This window comes from Stegostoma tigrinum, chromosome 25 (assembly GCF_030684315.1).
Source record: "Stegostoma tigrinum isolate sSteTig4 chromosome 25, sSteTig4.hap1, whole genome shotgun sequence".
In the NCBI taxonomy this organism is placed as follows: Eukaryota; Metazoa; Chordata; class Chondrichthyes; order Orectolobiformes; family Stegostomatidae; genus Stegostoma; species Stegostoma tigrinum.
This window is the reverse complement of record NC_081378.1, coordinates 18,754,647-18,772,732: the sequence shown is the minus strand read 5'-3', so window position 1 is coordinate 18,772,732 and position 18,086 is coordinate 18,754,647. Positions and strand designations below refer to the sequence as shown.

General features: G+C 43.7%; 2 protein-coding genes across 11 annotated transcripts in view; one reads left to right on the top strand and one right to left on the bottom strand.

Annotated features, from left to right (window-relative positions):
* Window positions 1-18,086, top strand: part of tymp (thymidine phosphorylase) — a 60,538-nt gene that overhangs the window by 12,353 nt on the left and 30,099 nt on the right. For 2 of the 10 annotated variants that reach the window (XM_048554624.2, XM_048554626.2), the window contains exon 1: window positions 5,572-5,676. The exons of 5 other annotated variants lie outside the window; for them this stretch is intronic. The gene's annotated coding sequence lies outside the window, so the exon portion shown is untranslated. Of the gene's footprint in view, window positions 1-5,571; window positions 5,677-14,748; window positions 14,864-17,490; window positions 17,527-18,086 lie in introns of those variants that run through there. 3 more of the 10 variants (XM_048554619.2, XM_048554622.2, XM_048554620.2) reach the window with 3 other exon arrangements.
* The window catches only part of cimap1b (ciliary microtubule associated protein 1B), a 37,700-nt gene that overhangs the window by 15,678 nt on the left and 3,936 nt on the right, over window positions 1-18,086 (bottom strand). The window contains exons 2-3 of the mRNA XM_059654469.1: window positions 14,709-14,834; window positions 9,334-9,534 (exon numbers count right to left, since the gene is read on the bottom strand). Coding sequence (XP_059510452.1) covers window positions 9,334-9,534; window positions 14,709-14,817 — 310 coding nt within the window. The 5' untranslated portion in view covers window positions 14,818-14,834. The remainder of the gene's footprint in view (window positions 1-9,333; window positions 9,535-14,708; window positions 14,835-18,086) is intronic.

Genomic DNA, 18,086 nt, shown 5'->3' with positions numbered 1-18,086 from the left:
TCAAAGACTGTACGCATTCATGCCTCTGCTGTTTAATGGTTCATTATTGCATTGTACAAAGATAGTTTGGTGCACAGTAACACAAAAACATACAGCTATGACCTCCATTCTCTTTTCAAGTATACACTGGAAGTGTTCCAAACAGGCTGCTTTGGGGAAAACTGTTTTTTGTAAAGCCGAGATAACAAAGTGTGGAGTTGGATGAACGCAGCAGGCCGAGCAGCATCTTAGGAGCACAAAAGCCGACGTTTCGGGCCTAGACCCTTGATGTCAGTTAGTGGTAAGCTTCTACAAGTTAATTATTCTGGTTGTTTGGGCATTGCTAGTAAGGCTAGTATTAATTGGCCATACCCTATGGAGGCATGCAAATGTTCTTCAAAGGGCAGTTAACAGTCAACCACATACATATGTTGGATAGCACAGTGGCTCTGTGATTAGCACTGTAGCCTCACAGTCCCAGAGACCCAGTTCAATTCCAGACTTGGTGACTGTGTGGAGTTTGCACACTCTCCCTGTGTCTCTATGGGTTTTCTCTGGGTGCTCCAGTTTCCTCCCACAGTCCAAAGATGTGCAGGCTAGGTGGACTGACTGTGCTAAATTCCCCGTAGTGTCCAGGAATGTGCAGCCTAGGTGGATTAGCCATGGGAAATACAGGGGTAATGTAAATGGGGTGGGTTTGGGTGGAATGCTTTTCAGAGAGTGGGTTCAGTGGGCTGAGTGGCCTGCTTCCACACTGTAGAGATTCTATGATTCTATGGAACTTGTTAAGTGTAAACCAGCCCAAGCAAATATTTTGTGGTTCCTTCCCTATAGTCCAGCATCTGCAATGTGGGATCTTTTAAGTCCTGGGGCCTTTGTACGTAAGGTAGAGCCATAAGTGGCAACTTGTACGTTTTTCACAATACTCACTTGAGTACATGTGACAATAAAACTAATTCTAATTCTAATAAGACGAGAAGACCATAAGGAATAAGAAGAGGAGTAGGCCATTCAACACCTTGATCCTGCTGCACCATTTAATAGGATCATGGCTGATCTGATATTCCTCACATCCACATTCCGCCCTTTGCCTGTAACCCTTGACTCGCTGACCGATGAAGAATCTAACTACCTGAGCCTTAAATAAACATAAGGACTCTGCTCTCACAGCTCTCTGCGACAAGGAGTTCCCACAGACTCTCTATCCTGGGAAAGAAGAAAGTCCTCCTCAACTCAGGCTTAAATTGTGCCCCTTTCATGAAAGAACCACTTCAGTCATTATCACAGGCAATGCTTTATTGATCCTGCTTTATAATTACAGATTTCAAATTGACTGTGCCTAAATTCCCAAAATCTGACAGGCGTGTTCTTTTTGCCTGCTGCTGCCGTCCATTGGCACAGTGCAGCGCCAGGGACTTGGGTTCAATTCCACTCTCGGGTGGCTGTCCGTGCAGAGTTTGCACATTCTCCTCGTGTCTGCCTGGGTTTCTTCCGGACGTTCTGGTTTCTTCCCGCAGTCCAAAAATGCGCAGGTTAGGTGGATTGGCCATGCTAAATTGGACATAATGTTCAGGGATGTGTAGCCTAGGTGGGTTATAGGGGGATGAGTCTGGGTGGGATGCTCCAAGGGTCACAAAGGACTTGTTGGGCCGAATGGCCTGTTTCCATGCTATAGAGATTCTATGATTCCTTCTGTTCTGTTAGCCTCCCAGCTGCATCTAGAAGCCTTGTCCACACCTCTTACAGCCCCATAATCATAGCAGAGTGATAACACTACCTGAGTGCTTCGTGCCCACTCTTCCCAAGTGCACACCTGAAGTCGCTCATGAGCCAATGATTGAGTCCACCATGCACCCGAGGAGTTTGTCCTTTTAAATATCCAATGAAATTGTTGCCTTTGTTTTGTGTTTCTACCTTCAGGCTCCTGTTCTGCCTGAAACCCAGCATGCAGCCCATTCACCTCCAGTACAATCTCAACATCTCTCTTGACACAGAGATAGTAGGGGCACCCTCGTCTGCTTAGCCAAACTTGTCCTCACCCTCAACAACTTCTCTTTCATTTCCTCCCAGTTCCTACAGACAAAGGGGGTGGCCATGGGTACCCACATGGGCCCAAGCTATGCCTGCCTCTTTATAGGTTACATGGAACAATCCCGCTTCCGTACCTACACCGGCCCCAAACCCCACCTCTGCCTCTGTTTCATTGATGACTGTATCGGAGCCACTTTGTGCTCCCACGAGGAGCTCAAGCATCCAATTCACCAACACCTTCCACCCCAACCTTAAGTTCACCTGGTCCATCTCTGATACCTCTCTCTCCTTCCTGGACCTCTCTGTTTCCATCTCCGGCAACTACCTGGAAACCGGTATCCATTTCAAGCCCACCGACTCACACAGCTACCTAGAATACACCTCCTCCCACCCACCTTCCTGCAAAAATGCCATCCCCTCTTCTCAATTCCTTTGCCTCCACCGCATCTGCTCCCAGGATGAGGCATTTCACTCCAGAACATCTCAGATGTCCTCGTTTTTCAAGGACTGCAACCTAATGTGGTATACTGTATCTGCTATTCCAGATGTGGCCTTCTGTACATTGGGGGAAACCAAGCGGAGGCTTGGAGACTGCTTTGCAGAACGCCTACACTCGGTTCGCAACAAACAACTGCACCCCCCAGTCGCAAACCATTTCAATTCTCCCTCCCATTCCTTAGACGACATGTCCATCCTGGACCTCCTGCAGTGCCACAATGATGCCACCCTCTCTCTTGACACGTTCTCAATGAATAATCGAAAAATCTTAATTGGATTCATTGGCATTAGCCTCCGTTAATGAACTTTGCCAATGCTGGGGTCATTGCAAGAACTCTAAATGCAGGCTGGCACCATGATTTTAACCACAGGCTCCCTTTCCAATCTGACCCAGATGGGGACATAAAAGCCCAGCTCAGGATGTTTATGTAACAGACAGGCAGACCTCTGTGCTATTGTGCATACATCACAGTGCAGCAGAGGGAACAAATTTGAAAAGCAGCTTTCAAGAAACCCAGCCAAAGACAATAATTTTAATTACTTTGCAAAAATAAAGAGAGTGTTCTTTATTAACTTGCTGAAGTTACACTAAAGGTAAATTATTCTCTGTTGGTAATACAAGATAAACAGCTTATTTCTACATGTCTATCAAAGGTGTGGCTTCTTACAGTAAAGTTTATGAAATTTACAATCACATATTTCTTACTACGGCAAATATTGCAACTTTATTTCTGTTTCCAATCTGCTTAGACACATTATGACATACTTTTGGAGCGGGTAGGACTTGAACCTGGGCGTCCTTGCTTAGCAACAGGGTTTCTACCACTGGGCTACACGAGTTTAGTTAGCTGAGTCCCTGTGGGTTGGTTGCCTGGCTATCTAATTGAATTAAATTGATAAAGATATTTGATAGACAAGATGCAAGAGTACTATCTTCTCTGTTGGGCAAACTATAGCACTAGAGATAGAATGTTTAGAAATGAAAACAACAAGAACGCAAAGAGTATTAAAAACTCAACTTCTTGACCCAAAAAGGTTGTGGATTAGAAATAGACTGAGATACAAAGGTTTTTGTTGGGTCAGAATGGAAAGGGACATGGAGTTAATTCAAGAAAAAGGAACTTACATTTAGATCAGCTATGATCCTAATGGAAAGCAAGATATCGTTGATCGACTAAATTGTTTACTCTCAATCTTACGAGGAAAGCCATGGTGAAAAGAGGAGAAGGCCCAGAGAGAGGAGTCAAGTGAAGTTCAAAAAGCAGAGGCAATCACTAAAAACATAGAACAGGGCTGTCACTGTCAATGAAGCTGAATTCTATTCCTATCACTTGTCACTGTGTCAACTATAACTTGGTGATTACATCTTCACCCTGAGACAGAAGGTCATTACATTCAAGCCCCACCTCAGGACTTCAGTACATACATTTGACAAAAACTTCAAGAAGTGTTAAGTAAACAGAACTACGATACAGACCAACTGTGATCCAGAAGAAAAGGCTTAAGGGGCCGAATAGCCTCCTCTTGTCTCTTAGGTTGGAGTTGCACTGACTCATCCTGTACCAGGTTGACCCTAATCAATCTCAAACATCAGCTCACACAAGCATCTGAAGCTCCAATGTGCGCCTCACTGCTGCTGTGGATTATTATTTGTTGTGATCTTTCCCCAATTGCCTTCCTCTCCCCACCCCACCATCACCTCCTTCCTCAGAAGAAGGGATCTGGTTATGAGTCAGGCCCAAGGTTCATTCCTGTAAGAGTGTAGGTGCCTTGCAGAGAAAGGAAAGGCCCTGGCAGCTCATCTCGATTAGTCCCAGACCAGACAAGTCTTTCCCAATTTGGAGAAATGGAGGAGAGGAGGCACAGTAATGGACTGGGGGGGTTAATTGTCTCCTACCAGCTTCATGGTAGCTCCAAGAAATCCAGCACAGGTCATGACCAGCAGATAGGATGAAGCCCTTAAGTGAACACTAATTGGAGTGGCAAACTGGTCTTGGGCTTCCTCATCACTGAATTAACTCAGATGGAGGTGGGAAGGTGACAGCAGCTCCACCCACCACGCTTACAACCCGATTCAGCCCACCTCAGGGGAGAAACTCACCTGAGGAGAGAGCAGAAAATTGCAGCCCTCGCTACAGTCCCCCTCATCAATGTTGTTCTCTCTAAAGCCTTGACACCTTTCCCTAAAAGTGTGGTGCCTGGAACTGGGCAGAATGCACCAGCTGATCGAGGCAGAGTGGATTCCTTTGGCTGAAACTAGATTTGATAATTGTGTGAGAAACATTGGCACTGGCTGTCTTTGAGAAAAAAAAGTAACTGCCGAGCACAGCTTGTGGATTGGTTGTAAGTGGCAGGTTATCGCAGAGCTGAGAGGAGAGCCTCTTGTGGTACAGTGATGGTACCCTTACCTTTGAGTGAGGTGGACCTAAATTTGCATCCCACCTACTTCCAGAGATGCGTAATAGCATCTCTGAACAGGTTGATTAGACAAGATCAGAAGAGAGTGCAACAAAGGCTCAGAGCTCGAAAAAGCCTACCAGCAACTGATATTGCTATCTTTCTCTAATTCTCTCACTCTCTGTGAGTGGAAAAACAGTAGCCCTGAAGAATTTTCCAAGCAGAACTACAAACTCAAGCCAATACCTAAGTGCAACTAAAAACCAATAGAACCGCAGATGCTGTAAATCAGGAAGAAAACAGTAGTTGCTGGGAAAGCTCAGCAGATTTGGCAGATTCTGTGAAGAAAAAAGTCAGAGTTAATGTTTCGGGTCCGTTGACCCTTCCGCAGTAGGGTTTGTTCTGTGGAAGGGTCACCGGACCTGAAACATTAACTCTTGATTTTTTTATTTACCTGCCAGACCTGCTGACCTAAGTACAATTGACTGATTGCTGACCTGAATTTCTGTGGTTGAGAGCAATACAGTTGAGTTAAACTGGCAAAGGGTTAAAATTTCAATTTCCTGTAAACACTGAGGCACTTCAAATAATATCACAACAGTTAGGATGGATGGAAATACAAGTCGAAACAGACACTCCTAACAATGAGTCATTGTAGGTAGTTAAACCGGGTTGACCAAAGCAGAAATGAAACAGATAGAAGGAAGGACATTGGAATTGAGACGAAAGAGAGAGGGGACAGATAGAGATTTGAAAAATTGAATTGGAGAGGTAAGTGAATGAGAAATACCAAGAAAAAGAACACTAGCATAAAAGGCACTGTAAAAATGGCTATTCTAGGCGTATATGAGTTTGGTTTGATGCATGTTTTGGCAACTGTTTTGCAAATTAAGGACAGAGCCTCGTCAACACTACATTGAATTGTAAAGGGGAAGGCAATGTAATCTTGACCGGTGATTACAAGCATTAGGAGTAAATACCTCATATAAAGCTCAGAAAGATTATTCTCTTAGAAGATGTAAATAACTCACTACCTTTATTAGAACACATATTGAAGACAAGAGGATAGCAATTGTGAGACAGGCAGCAGGAATTGTGAGCAGATCCATCAATCTATACTTTGTTCTTCTGAGAAGGAAAGGAAGTGCAGATGTAAAAGGGTAGGCTGGGGTGGGGTGGGGGGGGAGCTGCAGACTAGTGTGGTGGGGTCACTGGGTTACTGGGAGGTAGCTGATATCTGGGGTTGAGGTGGGGGGAGTTGGTGCACCTTTCAGACAGTGGTGGGGTGGGGGGAGCTGCAGACCTTGGGGTGGGGGGCTGGAAGGGGGCTGCATATCTGGGGGCCAGTGATCATGCGGAGTGTATGAAAACTAATTTGCAATATATCAAGGATATGTTCCTGATTGTCTGCAAGTTGAATTACTTTGTTCTAATGTAATGCTGCAAAATTAATGTTGTACTTGATTTTTAAGATTAAAACAGTAATATTTTGAATGAAAACTGTTAGCATTTTGGGAAATGTGACCATACTGCTTTTAGTTTTAAAGGAGTTATGGAAAAGATGGGCCTTGTGTGAAAGTTAAAGTTGTAAATTGGAGCAAAGCCCATTTTGATGGTATTGGACAGAAGTTTCAAAAGTTGTCTGGCACTGGCTGTTCGCAGGTAAAGGGATGTCTGGCAAGTGGGTGGCTTTCAGGAGTGACACAATGAGAGTTCAGAGACAGTGTGTTCCTGTTCGTGTGAAGGGCTGATTTGGCAAGAGTAGAGAACACTGGATGACGAGAAATATTGAGGCTGTAGTCAAGAAAAAGAAGGAGACATATGTTAGGTACTGGCAACTGGATCAAGTGAATCCCTTGAGGAGTATAACAGCAGTAGGAGTACATCTAAGAGGGAAATCAGGAGGGCAAAAAGGGGACGTGAGATAGCTTCCGCAGATATGATTAAGGAGAATCCAGAGAGATTCTACAAGTAAATTAAGGCAAAATAGCAACTCGATAGAGAATAGGGCCCCTTAAAAATCAACAAGGTCATCTATGTGTGGAATGACAGAAGATGGGTGAGCTATTAAACAAATATTTTGTGTCAGTATGTTGTGGGGAGAAGGACATTGAAGTTAAGGAACTTGGAGAGACAAATAGTAACGTTTCATAAAGAGTTCATATTACGGAAAAGGTGGGGCTGCAGGTCTTAAAATGCATAAACACAGATAAATCCCTGGAACTTGATCAAGTGTATCCCTGGACATTGTGGGAAGCTAAGTAAGAAATTGTGGGGCCCCTAGCAGAAATATTTGTATGATCTACAGCCATGGGTGAGCTGCTAGAAGACTGGAGGGTGACTAATGTGGCTTCATTCAGGAAAGCTGTAAGGTAAAGCCAGGGAACGATAGACCAGTATGTCTCATGTCAGTGATAATAAAGTGTGAAGCTGGATGTACACAGCAGGCCAAGCAGCTTCTCAGGAGCACAAAAGCTGACGTTTCAGGCCTAGACCCTTCATCAGAGAGGGGGATGGGGTGAGGGTTCTGGAATAAATAGGGAGAGAGGGGGAGGCGGACCGAAGATGGAGAGAAAAGAAGATAGGTGGAGAGTAGAGTATAGGTGGGGAGGTAGGGAGGGGATAGGTCAGTCCAGGGAAGATGGACAGGTCAAGGAGGTGGGATGAGGTTAGTAGGTAGGAAATGGAGGTGCGGCTTGGGGTGGAAAGAAGGGATGAGTGAGAGGAAGAACAGGTTAGGGAGGCAGAGACAGGCTGGGCTGGTTTTGCCCAGCCTGTCTCTGCCTCACTAACCTGTTCTTCTTCTCACCCATCCCTTCCTCCCACCCCAAGCCGCACCTCCATCTCCTATCTACTAACCTCATCCCACCTCCTTGACCTGTCCGTCTTCCCTGGACTGACCTACCCCCTCCCTACCTCCCCACCTATACTCTACTCTCCACCTATCTTCTTTTCTCTCTATCTTCGGTCCACCTCCCGCTCTCTCCCTATTTATTCCAGAACCCTCACCCCATCCCCCTCTCTGATGAAGGGTCTAGGCCCTGAAACGTCAGCTCTTGTGCTCCTGAGATGCTGCTTGGCCTGCTGTGTTCATCCAGCTTCACACTTTATTATCTTGGATTCTCCAGCATCTGCAGTTCCCATTATCTCTGTCTCATGTCAGTGATGGGTAAGTTGTCAGAGGGGATTCTGAGAGACAAGATTTACCAGTATTTGGAAAGGCAAGGACTGATTAGCGATAGACAGCATGGCTGTGTGTATGGGAAATTGTATCTCATAAACCTGACTTGAGTTTTTTGAGGAAGTAACAACAATCTCATTGATGCGTCCTCTCTTGCCCATTATCCTCAAATGGGACATTTCCCACAGATCCATGCCAAATGGTTGCCTGGCCTGCTTTTAATTTTAGCCACCTTTCTTCAGAAGCTTTAATTGTTTTGTTTTGCAAATTATTTTAGCTAGGAATGCATGGTGCAGCACATATATAAAATACAATAGGTGTAATGACATGTATAACGCAGTATTTCAATTTTTACATTAGCTTTTCCAGGCACAAATTGTGCAGAGGAAACTAACTCTGTTTTACCAACCATTCCTTTGAAAAATAGCTTCATTTAATGTTGTGATTTTAAGGCATACACCCCTGCCTTTCAGTGAGGACACCTTTTCATTCAGGGAACACATACTCATACCAGTTGGCTGAAAATGAAAGCTATGCAGATTCTCTGGCAAGTGGAGGTATTACTTTGCACAAAGCAAGATCATGCAAACAGCAATGAGACTAGTGATCATATTTTTGTCAAAATTTCTGCTTCATTTGGATATTGTCATTCGATTTTTAGTATCTCCTTATGACCATGCAGAAGGAATCCTGAGTTCCACATTTCAGCTGAAAGATGCTACATTCAATATTGAATTAGTCATTATACTGAAGCAGCATAGCTTGAATGTTCATGTTAAGGAGAATGGCTTGAATATCTGAGGGAAGATCGCTACAAACTGCAATATTTAAGATACATAAAACAATTCATCAGCAGACATCCTGCAGCAGTCACCATTTTGTTACTTCAAAATCAGAATTATTCAACAATAAATAGGAACAATTTATCAAGCACCATTAACGTGACAAATTATCCACGGTTGTTCCACAGGAGCTACTATCAATCCAGATTTGAGGCCAGGCCATATAAGGAGATATAATGACAGGATTATTCAAAAAGATAGATTTTAAGGAGCATCTTAAATGGGAGGGAAGGTTAGAGACGCAATTATGATTGGGTGTAATTTCATTGCTTAGATCTTCAAAGCAGCCATAGGACGAACTAAATTGGGCGTTTGAATTGGACTGATGACACACTTGTTAGTTTGCTAATTCCCTTTTTTCTCTTTATTTTGTTATTGCATACTCCTTGGCCATTCAGCACTGACCTGGTCCTGGAGTTTTACCAGGGTCATAGTCCTTGTGTCGGTGTGCCATTGTCCAGGCAGGAACACTCTCCTTCCCATGGTGAGTCATCTTTTCTGGGAGTGTTCTTGGTGCAGGTGTACCGCTGTCTTTCAGACCCGGATGGCGCTTGGCCATGGAATAAGCAGGTGCCCTGTTCGTTGTTACATCATGATCCCAGAAACCTGGAGGAAGAGTCAACAGAAAACAGTCAGGAGCTTTGAGCTGCTTTGAATGACCTGAAACCTCAGTTTCACCATGCATTAATAGCCAATATTTTTGCATCCCTCTAGCACAGAGAAACTTTGATTACATGCAAACAGTGACATTCCAACTGCAAAACGATATTCGAAGGCCCAGGTCCAGCTTCACATTGGGTTTGATTGGTTGAAAAACAACTGATTTTAACAATAGAGCAGTCTACTATAGTGGAATTGTTACTGAACATTGTCATGTGATATGTCAATTCTGTTACAGTGACATTCCTAATGTTGGCAGGAACTTACGCCATTATGTTACCAAATCAGTGAAGAGGCAAAGAAATTCCCAGTGCTGCTGGGAAGAGGAGTGAGAAATAAGATCATTTGACAGGAACAACCCGGTTGCACAAACCTTGTTAGGAATTCAAACAAATACTGTGGGATATGTTGTCTGCAACGTCATTTATGTTTCCTGTCGTAACTGTTATTGTTTCATTTCCATTGTTAGGGTGTTGCTAGCCTCTGAGTTGATTTATAGTTTGCATAGATGCTGAGTTCAGTCTTCATTGTCAGCTGCTTGAAATTGCAGAACAGCTTCTCCCATTGTAAGGATGAGCCTGCAGCAGTGACGGTATAACTGGTTGTTCAATTCCACTGGATACAGTTGAGATGACATCACTGTTCAGATATCAAGTTGCCACTTGATCTGACTCTTTGAGACTATTGAAGATTTGTATCCTGACGGGACCTTGTTTTGACCCCAACCCAGAGTACCAACTTCCTGTATCGATCCTGGATTAGATGGGTAAATTATGAACTGCCCTAGTTGGGGAACAGTGACCTTTAATTTTAAAGTAGACAAAGGTGAGTTCTTGGAAATTTGTTCAGAGAGTGACGTCACAAGATTTCACCATCCTGAATAAAACGCGAGACATTATTATACAAGTTAGAACTGTAAAACATTCTACTCTAACTGTAGAACTTATAGCTAATACCCAGATTTACATGTAGTTAATATAGGTGCTGTATAGTGATCAAACATCCCAAAGTGCAAATCGGATTGCAACTGTGATCAGACAGATCCATGGATTTTTCATCAGTCTCCCTCAGATGTAATTGACATGATCATCACAGAACTTCACAGGGATCACAGTTCTTCATTTTACTCATTTAGCCTTGACGTTCCCTGTCAAGAAGCAATCCATCATGGGCTGCTTCAAAACTACTCCTGTTCTGGTTGACCTCTTCTTGGGTCTACATTCCCCATGACTCTGAAATGGTACTCCAGTACTTATTCACTGGCACAACTCCAGCTTTTCACTCGCAGCTAGCTTCAGCAAGCTCCTGGGTTTTCCCGAGTTTTAATCTTTCTTGGTTGCATCAATAAAGTTGTGATTGTGGCTTTCAACACCCCAATCTCCCAGCAGTGCTGAAGTATTAATGGTCACAAGCATCTTCAGAGGTCTCATGGCTACTCCCAGCACAAAGAAAATGACTCTCATAGTCTCAGCTCTGCAGGACGTTTTGTGAATTTCAGCTCCAACTCTTAGATGTTTACTTTGTCCTAGAACTTCTTCCTAAGTGCTTTCTAACAACATGGCTATCCATTGAAACAGAAAATAGGATGAGGAGTACGCCATATGAGCATGCTCAACCATTTAATATAATGACTGATCGTCCAACTGCTCTGGACTCCTCAGTTCAACTGTCTTCCCAGTACTTCTAATTACTACAATCCTGAAATGTGGTCTGGCCCTGTGTCTGTCTCTTCTCCACAATCTGCATTGCCAGAATTGTTTATTGGTGAATCAGAACTGTCCTGAGTGACCTGTTACAAGCATTGCAATAGGTTCCCCTTCAGAGCAGAGTGGAATGCTGTCACCTAACTACTCTTGAAATTCTATACACCTCTGAAAATTACAATTTTATCATTTTCACGGAATACTGGTTTTCAGCACAAAGAACATTTCCAAAAAGAGAGATTCATCACATTCTCCAACAACCCTGGCAATAGTTCGGCAGTCTGGTTGAACTGAAATATGGTTTTCTGATTAAGTTTTATTTTGGTTTTGTGTTTTATGCCTATTCAAGCTTCTATTTCAGTATTACTTATTTTTGCCATTGGAAGAGTAGTTTGGATGTGGTGTCTCTTTGGGTAGCTTTGTAATCGACTATTTTCCATTCCATCAGAAGGTATGTTTCTCCATTTGACGACAGTCAAATCAGAGGTCAGAAATCTGAAGTGCTGTGGACATTGTAACTTGTAATTCCAATATGTGTTTCTAAATGAGGGCTGATACAGCTAAAAATGGCTGTGGATGTAACTTAAATGGCTATCCAGAGAGAGACCCCCTGGGTTCAACTACAAAAGTCAGCATCACTGATAACCTCCACTGCAACAATTCAATTATCCACACTTCATGAACAGTTCAGAGGCTGAACTGTAAATCTGTTTTTCTAACTATCTCTAATCTGTTTTCAATGCTCAATTCTTCCCATTTTTTAAGAAGCATGAACTAATGAACTCGCTCCTGTTGACTCAAGAAAGTGTATTTAAATTAGCGTCTTTTAAAACACAATTTCATTTGGATCGAGGAGACAAGTTTCCACGGGGGAGACAGTCCATTTTTAAACTAAATTTTAATTAACAACTGAGGGGACTGGTGAATAAAGAAGGGGAATTGGAACTTTCTCTCTAAGCATTCAATTCCGGTTTTCTCCAGCCACTGCCACACATAGACCTCAGAAGTCTATGCAAAGTTTGAAGGAATTATGGGAACCGAGGGAGCCATTTCATCCCTGTTTTTCCAGAAGTTTAATGATTTGGGGTATCGCTTCTGGAACTGCAACAAATTGGGGAACATCACAATTGAATTCTTCATTCATTAACAAAGAACCATTGTTATTCACAAATGTTGCAACGAGCAAAATGATTAGATAATGCCAATTAAACTAAATTAGGCATTTGACAATCTCACCAATGATCGTTGAAATCAGCTGCTCTAATTTTTAGTTTTCAGAATAATAGTCTACAGTGCAGAAACAGTGGGTTTCTGTGAGGAGATATTCTCCCATCTTTGTACTCTGATGCAAGCAAAATACGGCACATGCTGGAAATCTGAAGCAAACACAGAGATGCTAGAGAAACACCGCAGGTCTAGCAGCATCTGTGAGGAAAGAAACAGCGTTAATGTTTTGGGTCCAGTGACCCTTCTTCAAAACTGATTGTAGCCAGGAAAAGGGTGGTATAAATGCTAGAGAAAGGTTAGGGGGAGGGGGAAAGGAGTAAATGAAAGGTGGAGATGGAGCCCAGAGAGAGAGAATAACAGTTGGACAGACCAAGGAATGGGTAAAGGTCAGCCTGGGAGAAAGGGGACCATTATTGGCTGATAATGTTGTTTGTGGTAGCAGCCCATGTGAATAACAAGGTCTGATGCTTGGGTTTTGGGGTTAGAACACAGGAGAAGGTACTCAGGCCCTAAAATTATTGAACTTGTTATTGAGTCCAGAAGGTTGCAGGATAAGTGGAAAATGAGGCCTTGTTCTTCCAGCTTATTCTGAGCTTCACTGGAGCACTCTAGCAAGCCAGGTTCAGATATGTTGGCCAGGGAATACAATGGTATTTTGCAACTCAGCATCATTGTTTTGCAGACAGAATGCAGATGTACTGCAAAGTGGTCACCCAGTCTGTGTTTTGTCTCCCTAATGTAGAGGAGGCCACAGTACACAGTAAGATAGTTTGAATGAAGTGCAGGTAGCTTGCTGCTACACCTGGAAGTTGTGTCTGGGGCCTCAATTAGTGAAATGTTATTGAAATGTTTTTAATGTTTCAAGTGTGTAATTACTTTTTCAGTATTGAAAGACATTGGAAAAGTCTACTTTCCATACTTTTGGCAGAGGCAGGGAAGTGGTGAAGAGAGTTTTCCACCTAAGCGCTTTACAGGTTTGAGGTCTCAACACTTAAGTCCATAACCTCAGCAACAGATTGCATTATAAAAACCAAAAGAACCGCAGATGCTGTAAATCAGAAACACAAACAGAAGTTGCTGGAAAAGCTCAGCAGGTCTGGCAGCATCTGTGAAAAGAAATTAAGAGTTATCGTTTCAGATCCACTGACTGTTCCTCAGAACTGATTCCACTATGTTTGGTTTCCACTTTTCTTACTTTCTCTACACATCAGTACCCCACCGCGTCCCCCCCTCACCAATAGTCTTTTCTTACTTGTGTCTTGTTTACTTTGCTGTTAGTAATGACGACCCATTCTGTCCCTTTGACACCTTAATGTACACCCGTTTTACATCTCTTTCTCTCTTTCCCCACTGTTAACAACCCATTTGTCTTTTGCACTGGGACTCCACCACATCTATTTCTTTTGCCCCTCCTCCACCTCTGTCAAAAGTATGTTTTAAAAAATCCTCACATCTTTCTGTTCTGAAAAAGAGTTAGACCGGACTCAAAACATTAACTCTGTCTCACTATTCAGAGATGTTGCCAAACCTGCTGAGTTTCTCCAGTACTTTCTGTGTTTACTTCATCCGTGCTCTGTCTGAGATGTCATGTGTCACCAATGACTCTCAGGAGGCACATTATGATAAAGTGTTGCGTGCTCTCCAAACAAGCTTTCTCTTTTGGCCTGAACAGAACACCTGAAACCATGTCTCCTTGTTTCCAGATTTTAGCTCAGTTTGAATGTTACTCTGTGAACTGACATATTATCTTTGGTTAGATCTGTTAAACATTCAAAGGTGGAATGTGGTGTTTCCACTGGTAAAGAACCCACACGGAACGCACAGACACACTGGAATCATGTTTTCCGCTCAGGATTTTCAGGCCTTTGTGCAGTAGCTTCCTTGAAGGAAGTGTATTCATTGCTACTGAGAATTCAACCTGTTGGTGAACCACTATAAACCTGCCCAGGTAGTTTCTAGCCCAAGGAGCACATTCTGAGAAGTGAGCTCCCCCTTCTTTACCACTGTGCAGGGAACAGAAGGGGTAGGAAATGGTATGTCTGACTATGAATACAGAAAGGGCGTTTCTGTACAGCTGTATTCATTGCAAAATGACCTTCTGATTCATAGGAAGGAAGTCATTGCTCCATGGGTTTCAAGCGTAAAAGGAAATTCGCACAATAACCTTACAGTAATACGCACAGTACTGACCTGTTTGTCCTCTCAACATGTATTTGGGACCTGGACTGTTGTACATAGCTGCAATTGCCATTCTTGGCCTGTGAGGCCTCCATGTTCCAACCCAAGGATCAGCCGGCATTGTATGGATCTATATGACTGCATGAATTTGAAAACAGGGCACAGAGGTTAGAATTGAGTTCACGCTCAGAAATAATCATGAGAATGTTTAGTGATGATTTCTAATTTGGATGTTAATCCGAGCCCCTTCTAAATGCTGGCTCCTGTCACAGGGTCAAGATAGATGTTCTCAGAAACGTTCTGAAGAAGGATCAGTGGATCTGAAACGTTGACTGTGCTTTCTCTCCACTAATCTGCTGGACCTGCTGAGTTTCTCCAGCAATTTCTGCTTCTGTTTTAAGATCTCCAGCATCTGCAGTTCTTTGTTTTATTGAAATGTTTTCATCACTTGACAGTGTTGAGAAGGAGAGAAAACAAGACGAAAGACTGAGACTTGGTCAGAAATTGAGCAAACTGCTTGCTACATTACAGGAAGGATGTGGAGGCTTTGGAAAGGGTGCAGAAGAGGTTTACCAGGATGCTGCCTGGATTAGAGGGTATGAGCTACAAGGAGAGGCTGGAAAAACACGTTATTTTCTCTGGAGCAATGGAGACTGAGGGGAGACTTGATAGAAGTCTATAAAATTATGGCCCATAGGTAGGGTTGATGGTCAGAATCCTTTTCCCAGAGTTGAAATGTTTAAAACTAGGGGGCATGCATTTAGAGTGACGCGGGAAAGTTCAAAGGAGATGTGAAAGGCACATTTTTTACACAGAGAGTGGTAGGAGTCTCAAATGTGGATGGTGGTGGAGGCAGATATGATTGGGGAGATTAAGGGAGTTTTAGATAACCACATGAACGTGCAAGGATTTGGGGGGTATGGACCAAGGGCAGGCAGAAGGGATTGGTTTATTTTGGCTTCAGGACCTGTTGCTGTGCTGCTCTGTGCCACGGGGCCTGTCCTAGCTCACTGCAAGTGTTCACTGGAAATAACTTGGGGAAGGATCGGAGGTGCATTGATATCAGCAGAGGTGGGTTCACCCATTTGGTGAGAACTGCTACCTCACAGCACCAGGGGCCCAGGTTCAATTCCACCCTCGGGCAATTGCCTGTGTGGAGTTTGCACATTCTCCCCGTGTCTGCGTGGGTTTCCTCAGGGTACTCCGGTTTCCTCCCACTGTCCAAAGATGTGCAGGTTCGGCAGCTTGGTCATGCTAAATTGCCCTCAGTGTCCAGAGATGTGTGGGTTAGCCATGGGAAATGCAGGGTTATGGGAATAAGATGGGGGAGTGGGTTGGCGAGTTTGGGTGGGATACTCTCCAGAGAGTCAGCTTGAACTTGTTAGGCTAAATGGCCTGTTTGCACACTGTAGGGATTCTGTATTAAAAAGATTAAAACCTATAAACTGGCTCAGTGACAGGATATTGAATGATGCTGGGTGTCTGTCATTGTACTCAATCCTAACTCGACACCTTTGCAAGAGGACGGACTGGCTTATCGCCTGAATCTTTCGACAAACAATATCAAACAATGAGCAGAAGTGTGACCAGTCAGGGATCAGGCAAGTGGTGACGAGGCGGACCATCAGTGAAAAAGTCCGAAAGTTTCTTTGGCGAGAGAACTCCTTCACCATTCAAGATAACAAAGTGTGAAGCTGGATGAACACAGCAGGCCAAGCAGCATCTCAGGAGCACAAAAGCTGACGTTTCGGGCCTAGACCCTTCGTCAGAGACTCCTTCACCACCCAGACGTGATGAGAGAGCTTGCACTCCATCGGCAGGAACTGCAGTGCTTTATAACTCAGAGACTGGTTCAGCCTCTGTCCTGGGAAGATGCCACCTCAGAAGCAGCGGTTTCTGAACCCACATTATTTTGTTGAACTCCCACTCACTGTGTTATGGTCCAGGTTTTTGTTTAGCGGCGGAGCTTGGAGACAGAACACTGGCGGGGAGAGTTCAATAGGGTGCGTCTTCTGCCTCTTGCTCCCAGAGATTACTGACGGTCGCCCGGGGGAAATCGCTATTGTCAAGCACGGTCTCCCAGCAACCCCTGTTTAAAGATTGATGACCAAACCTAATCAATTTCTTAGCTAACAATGCAAAGCATGAAAAGGCATGGTTTACGCTCGGCTCCCAAGTGAACGGCTGATGCCTGCGAGGATTTTGACTCCTCCATGAGCTCAATGCCTTGCCCTCCACCAAATTCCCGGGATTCCCCCGATGATTCCAAAACCAGAAATTGCTGGAAAAGCTCAGAGAGAGTGGGAGAGAGACCAGCAGTTGGCCAGGCTGTCCTATCAGTTACCAGGTGCTTCAGCTTGTCACTAAGTGCCAGGAACTTCCATGTGACTCAGCACAGGCAACATCTCTGGGTACCACCCATGGCCAGCAACCACATCCATAGACATTGTCATCCAAAATTTGCCAACCCCTCAATCCTCACAGCACCTCTCTGATTGAAGTATGCTTAGGAAACACAGAGCTGCATGGCAGGGCACAACAGCAAATTGGCATCGAACAGCTGCTAGTCAGAGGCAGAAGGGGGTGGTGGTAGTGGAGAGTTTTTTTTGCACTGGAGGCCTGTGACCAGCGGTCTTCCACAGGGATCGGGACTAGGTCCACGTTTGTTTGTCATTTAAACAGTGATTTTGGTGAGAATATAGGAAGTGTGGTTAATCAGTCTGTGGAATGACATCAGAATTGGTAGTAGGAAATGACAAAGAGATCTTGTGATCAAATAGGTCAAAGGGCTGAGAAGTGGAAGATGGAGTTTAATCTGGATGAATGTAAGGTATTGCACTTTGGTAAAATAAATTAGGGCGGGGCTTATATACTTATATAATGGTGGGGCTCTGGATATGTGTTGTAGAACAAAGAAACCTAAGGGTTGAGGTACATAATTCTTTGAAATTTGTGTCATAAGTAGACATGCTGGTTAGAAAGACTTTTAGCATGTTTGCCTTCTTTTCTGACCTTTTGAGTATAAGAGTAGGGACATAAAAGAGGGACAGTATCTCAGAAGGGTCTTCAAATGAGTTTTTAGGGGGCAGAGTTTAGAAAAAAAAGGGGAAGTCACATTGATGGGAGTGTAATATAGACCCCCGAACAGTCAATGGGAAATAGAGGACCAGATATGTAGACAATTCACTGAAGTATGTAAAAATAATAATAAGGTAATTATATTTAGGGATTTTAACTTCAACATTATTTGGGATAGTCATAGTATGAAAGGTTTAGAGGGGACGGATTTCTTGAAATGTAATTCAGGAGAGCTCCTCACACCAACACGTAGAAAGTCCGATTTGCCTCTTCCTGTTCTGAAGAAGCACTTGGGCAGCTGATAGGAAGTTA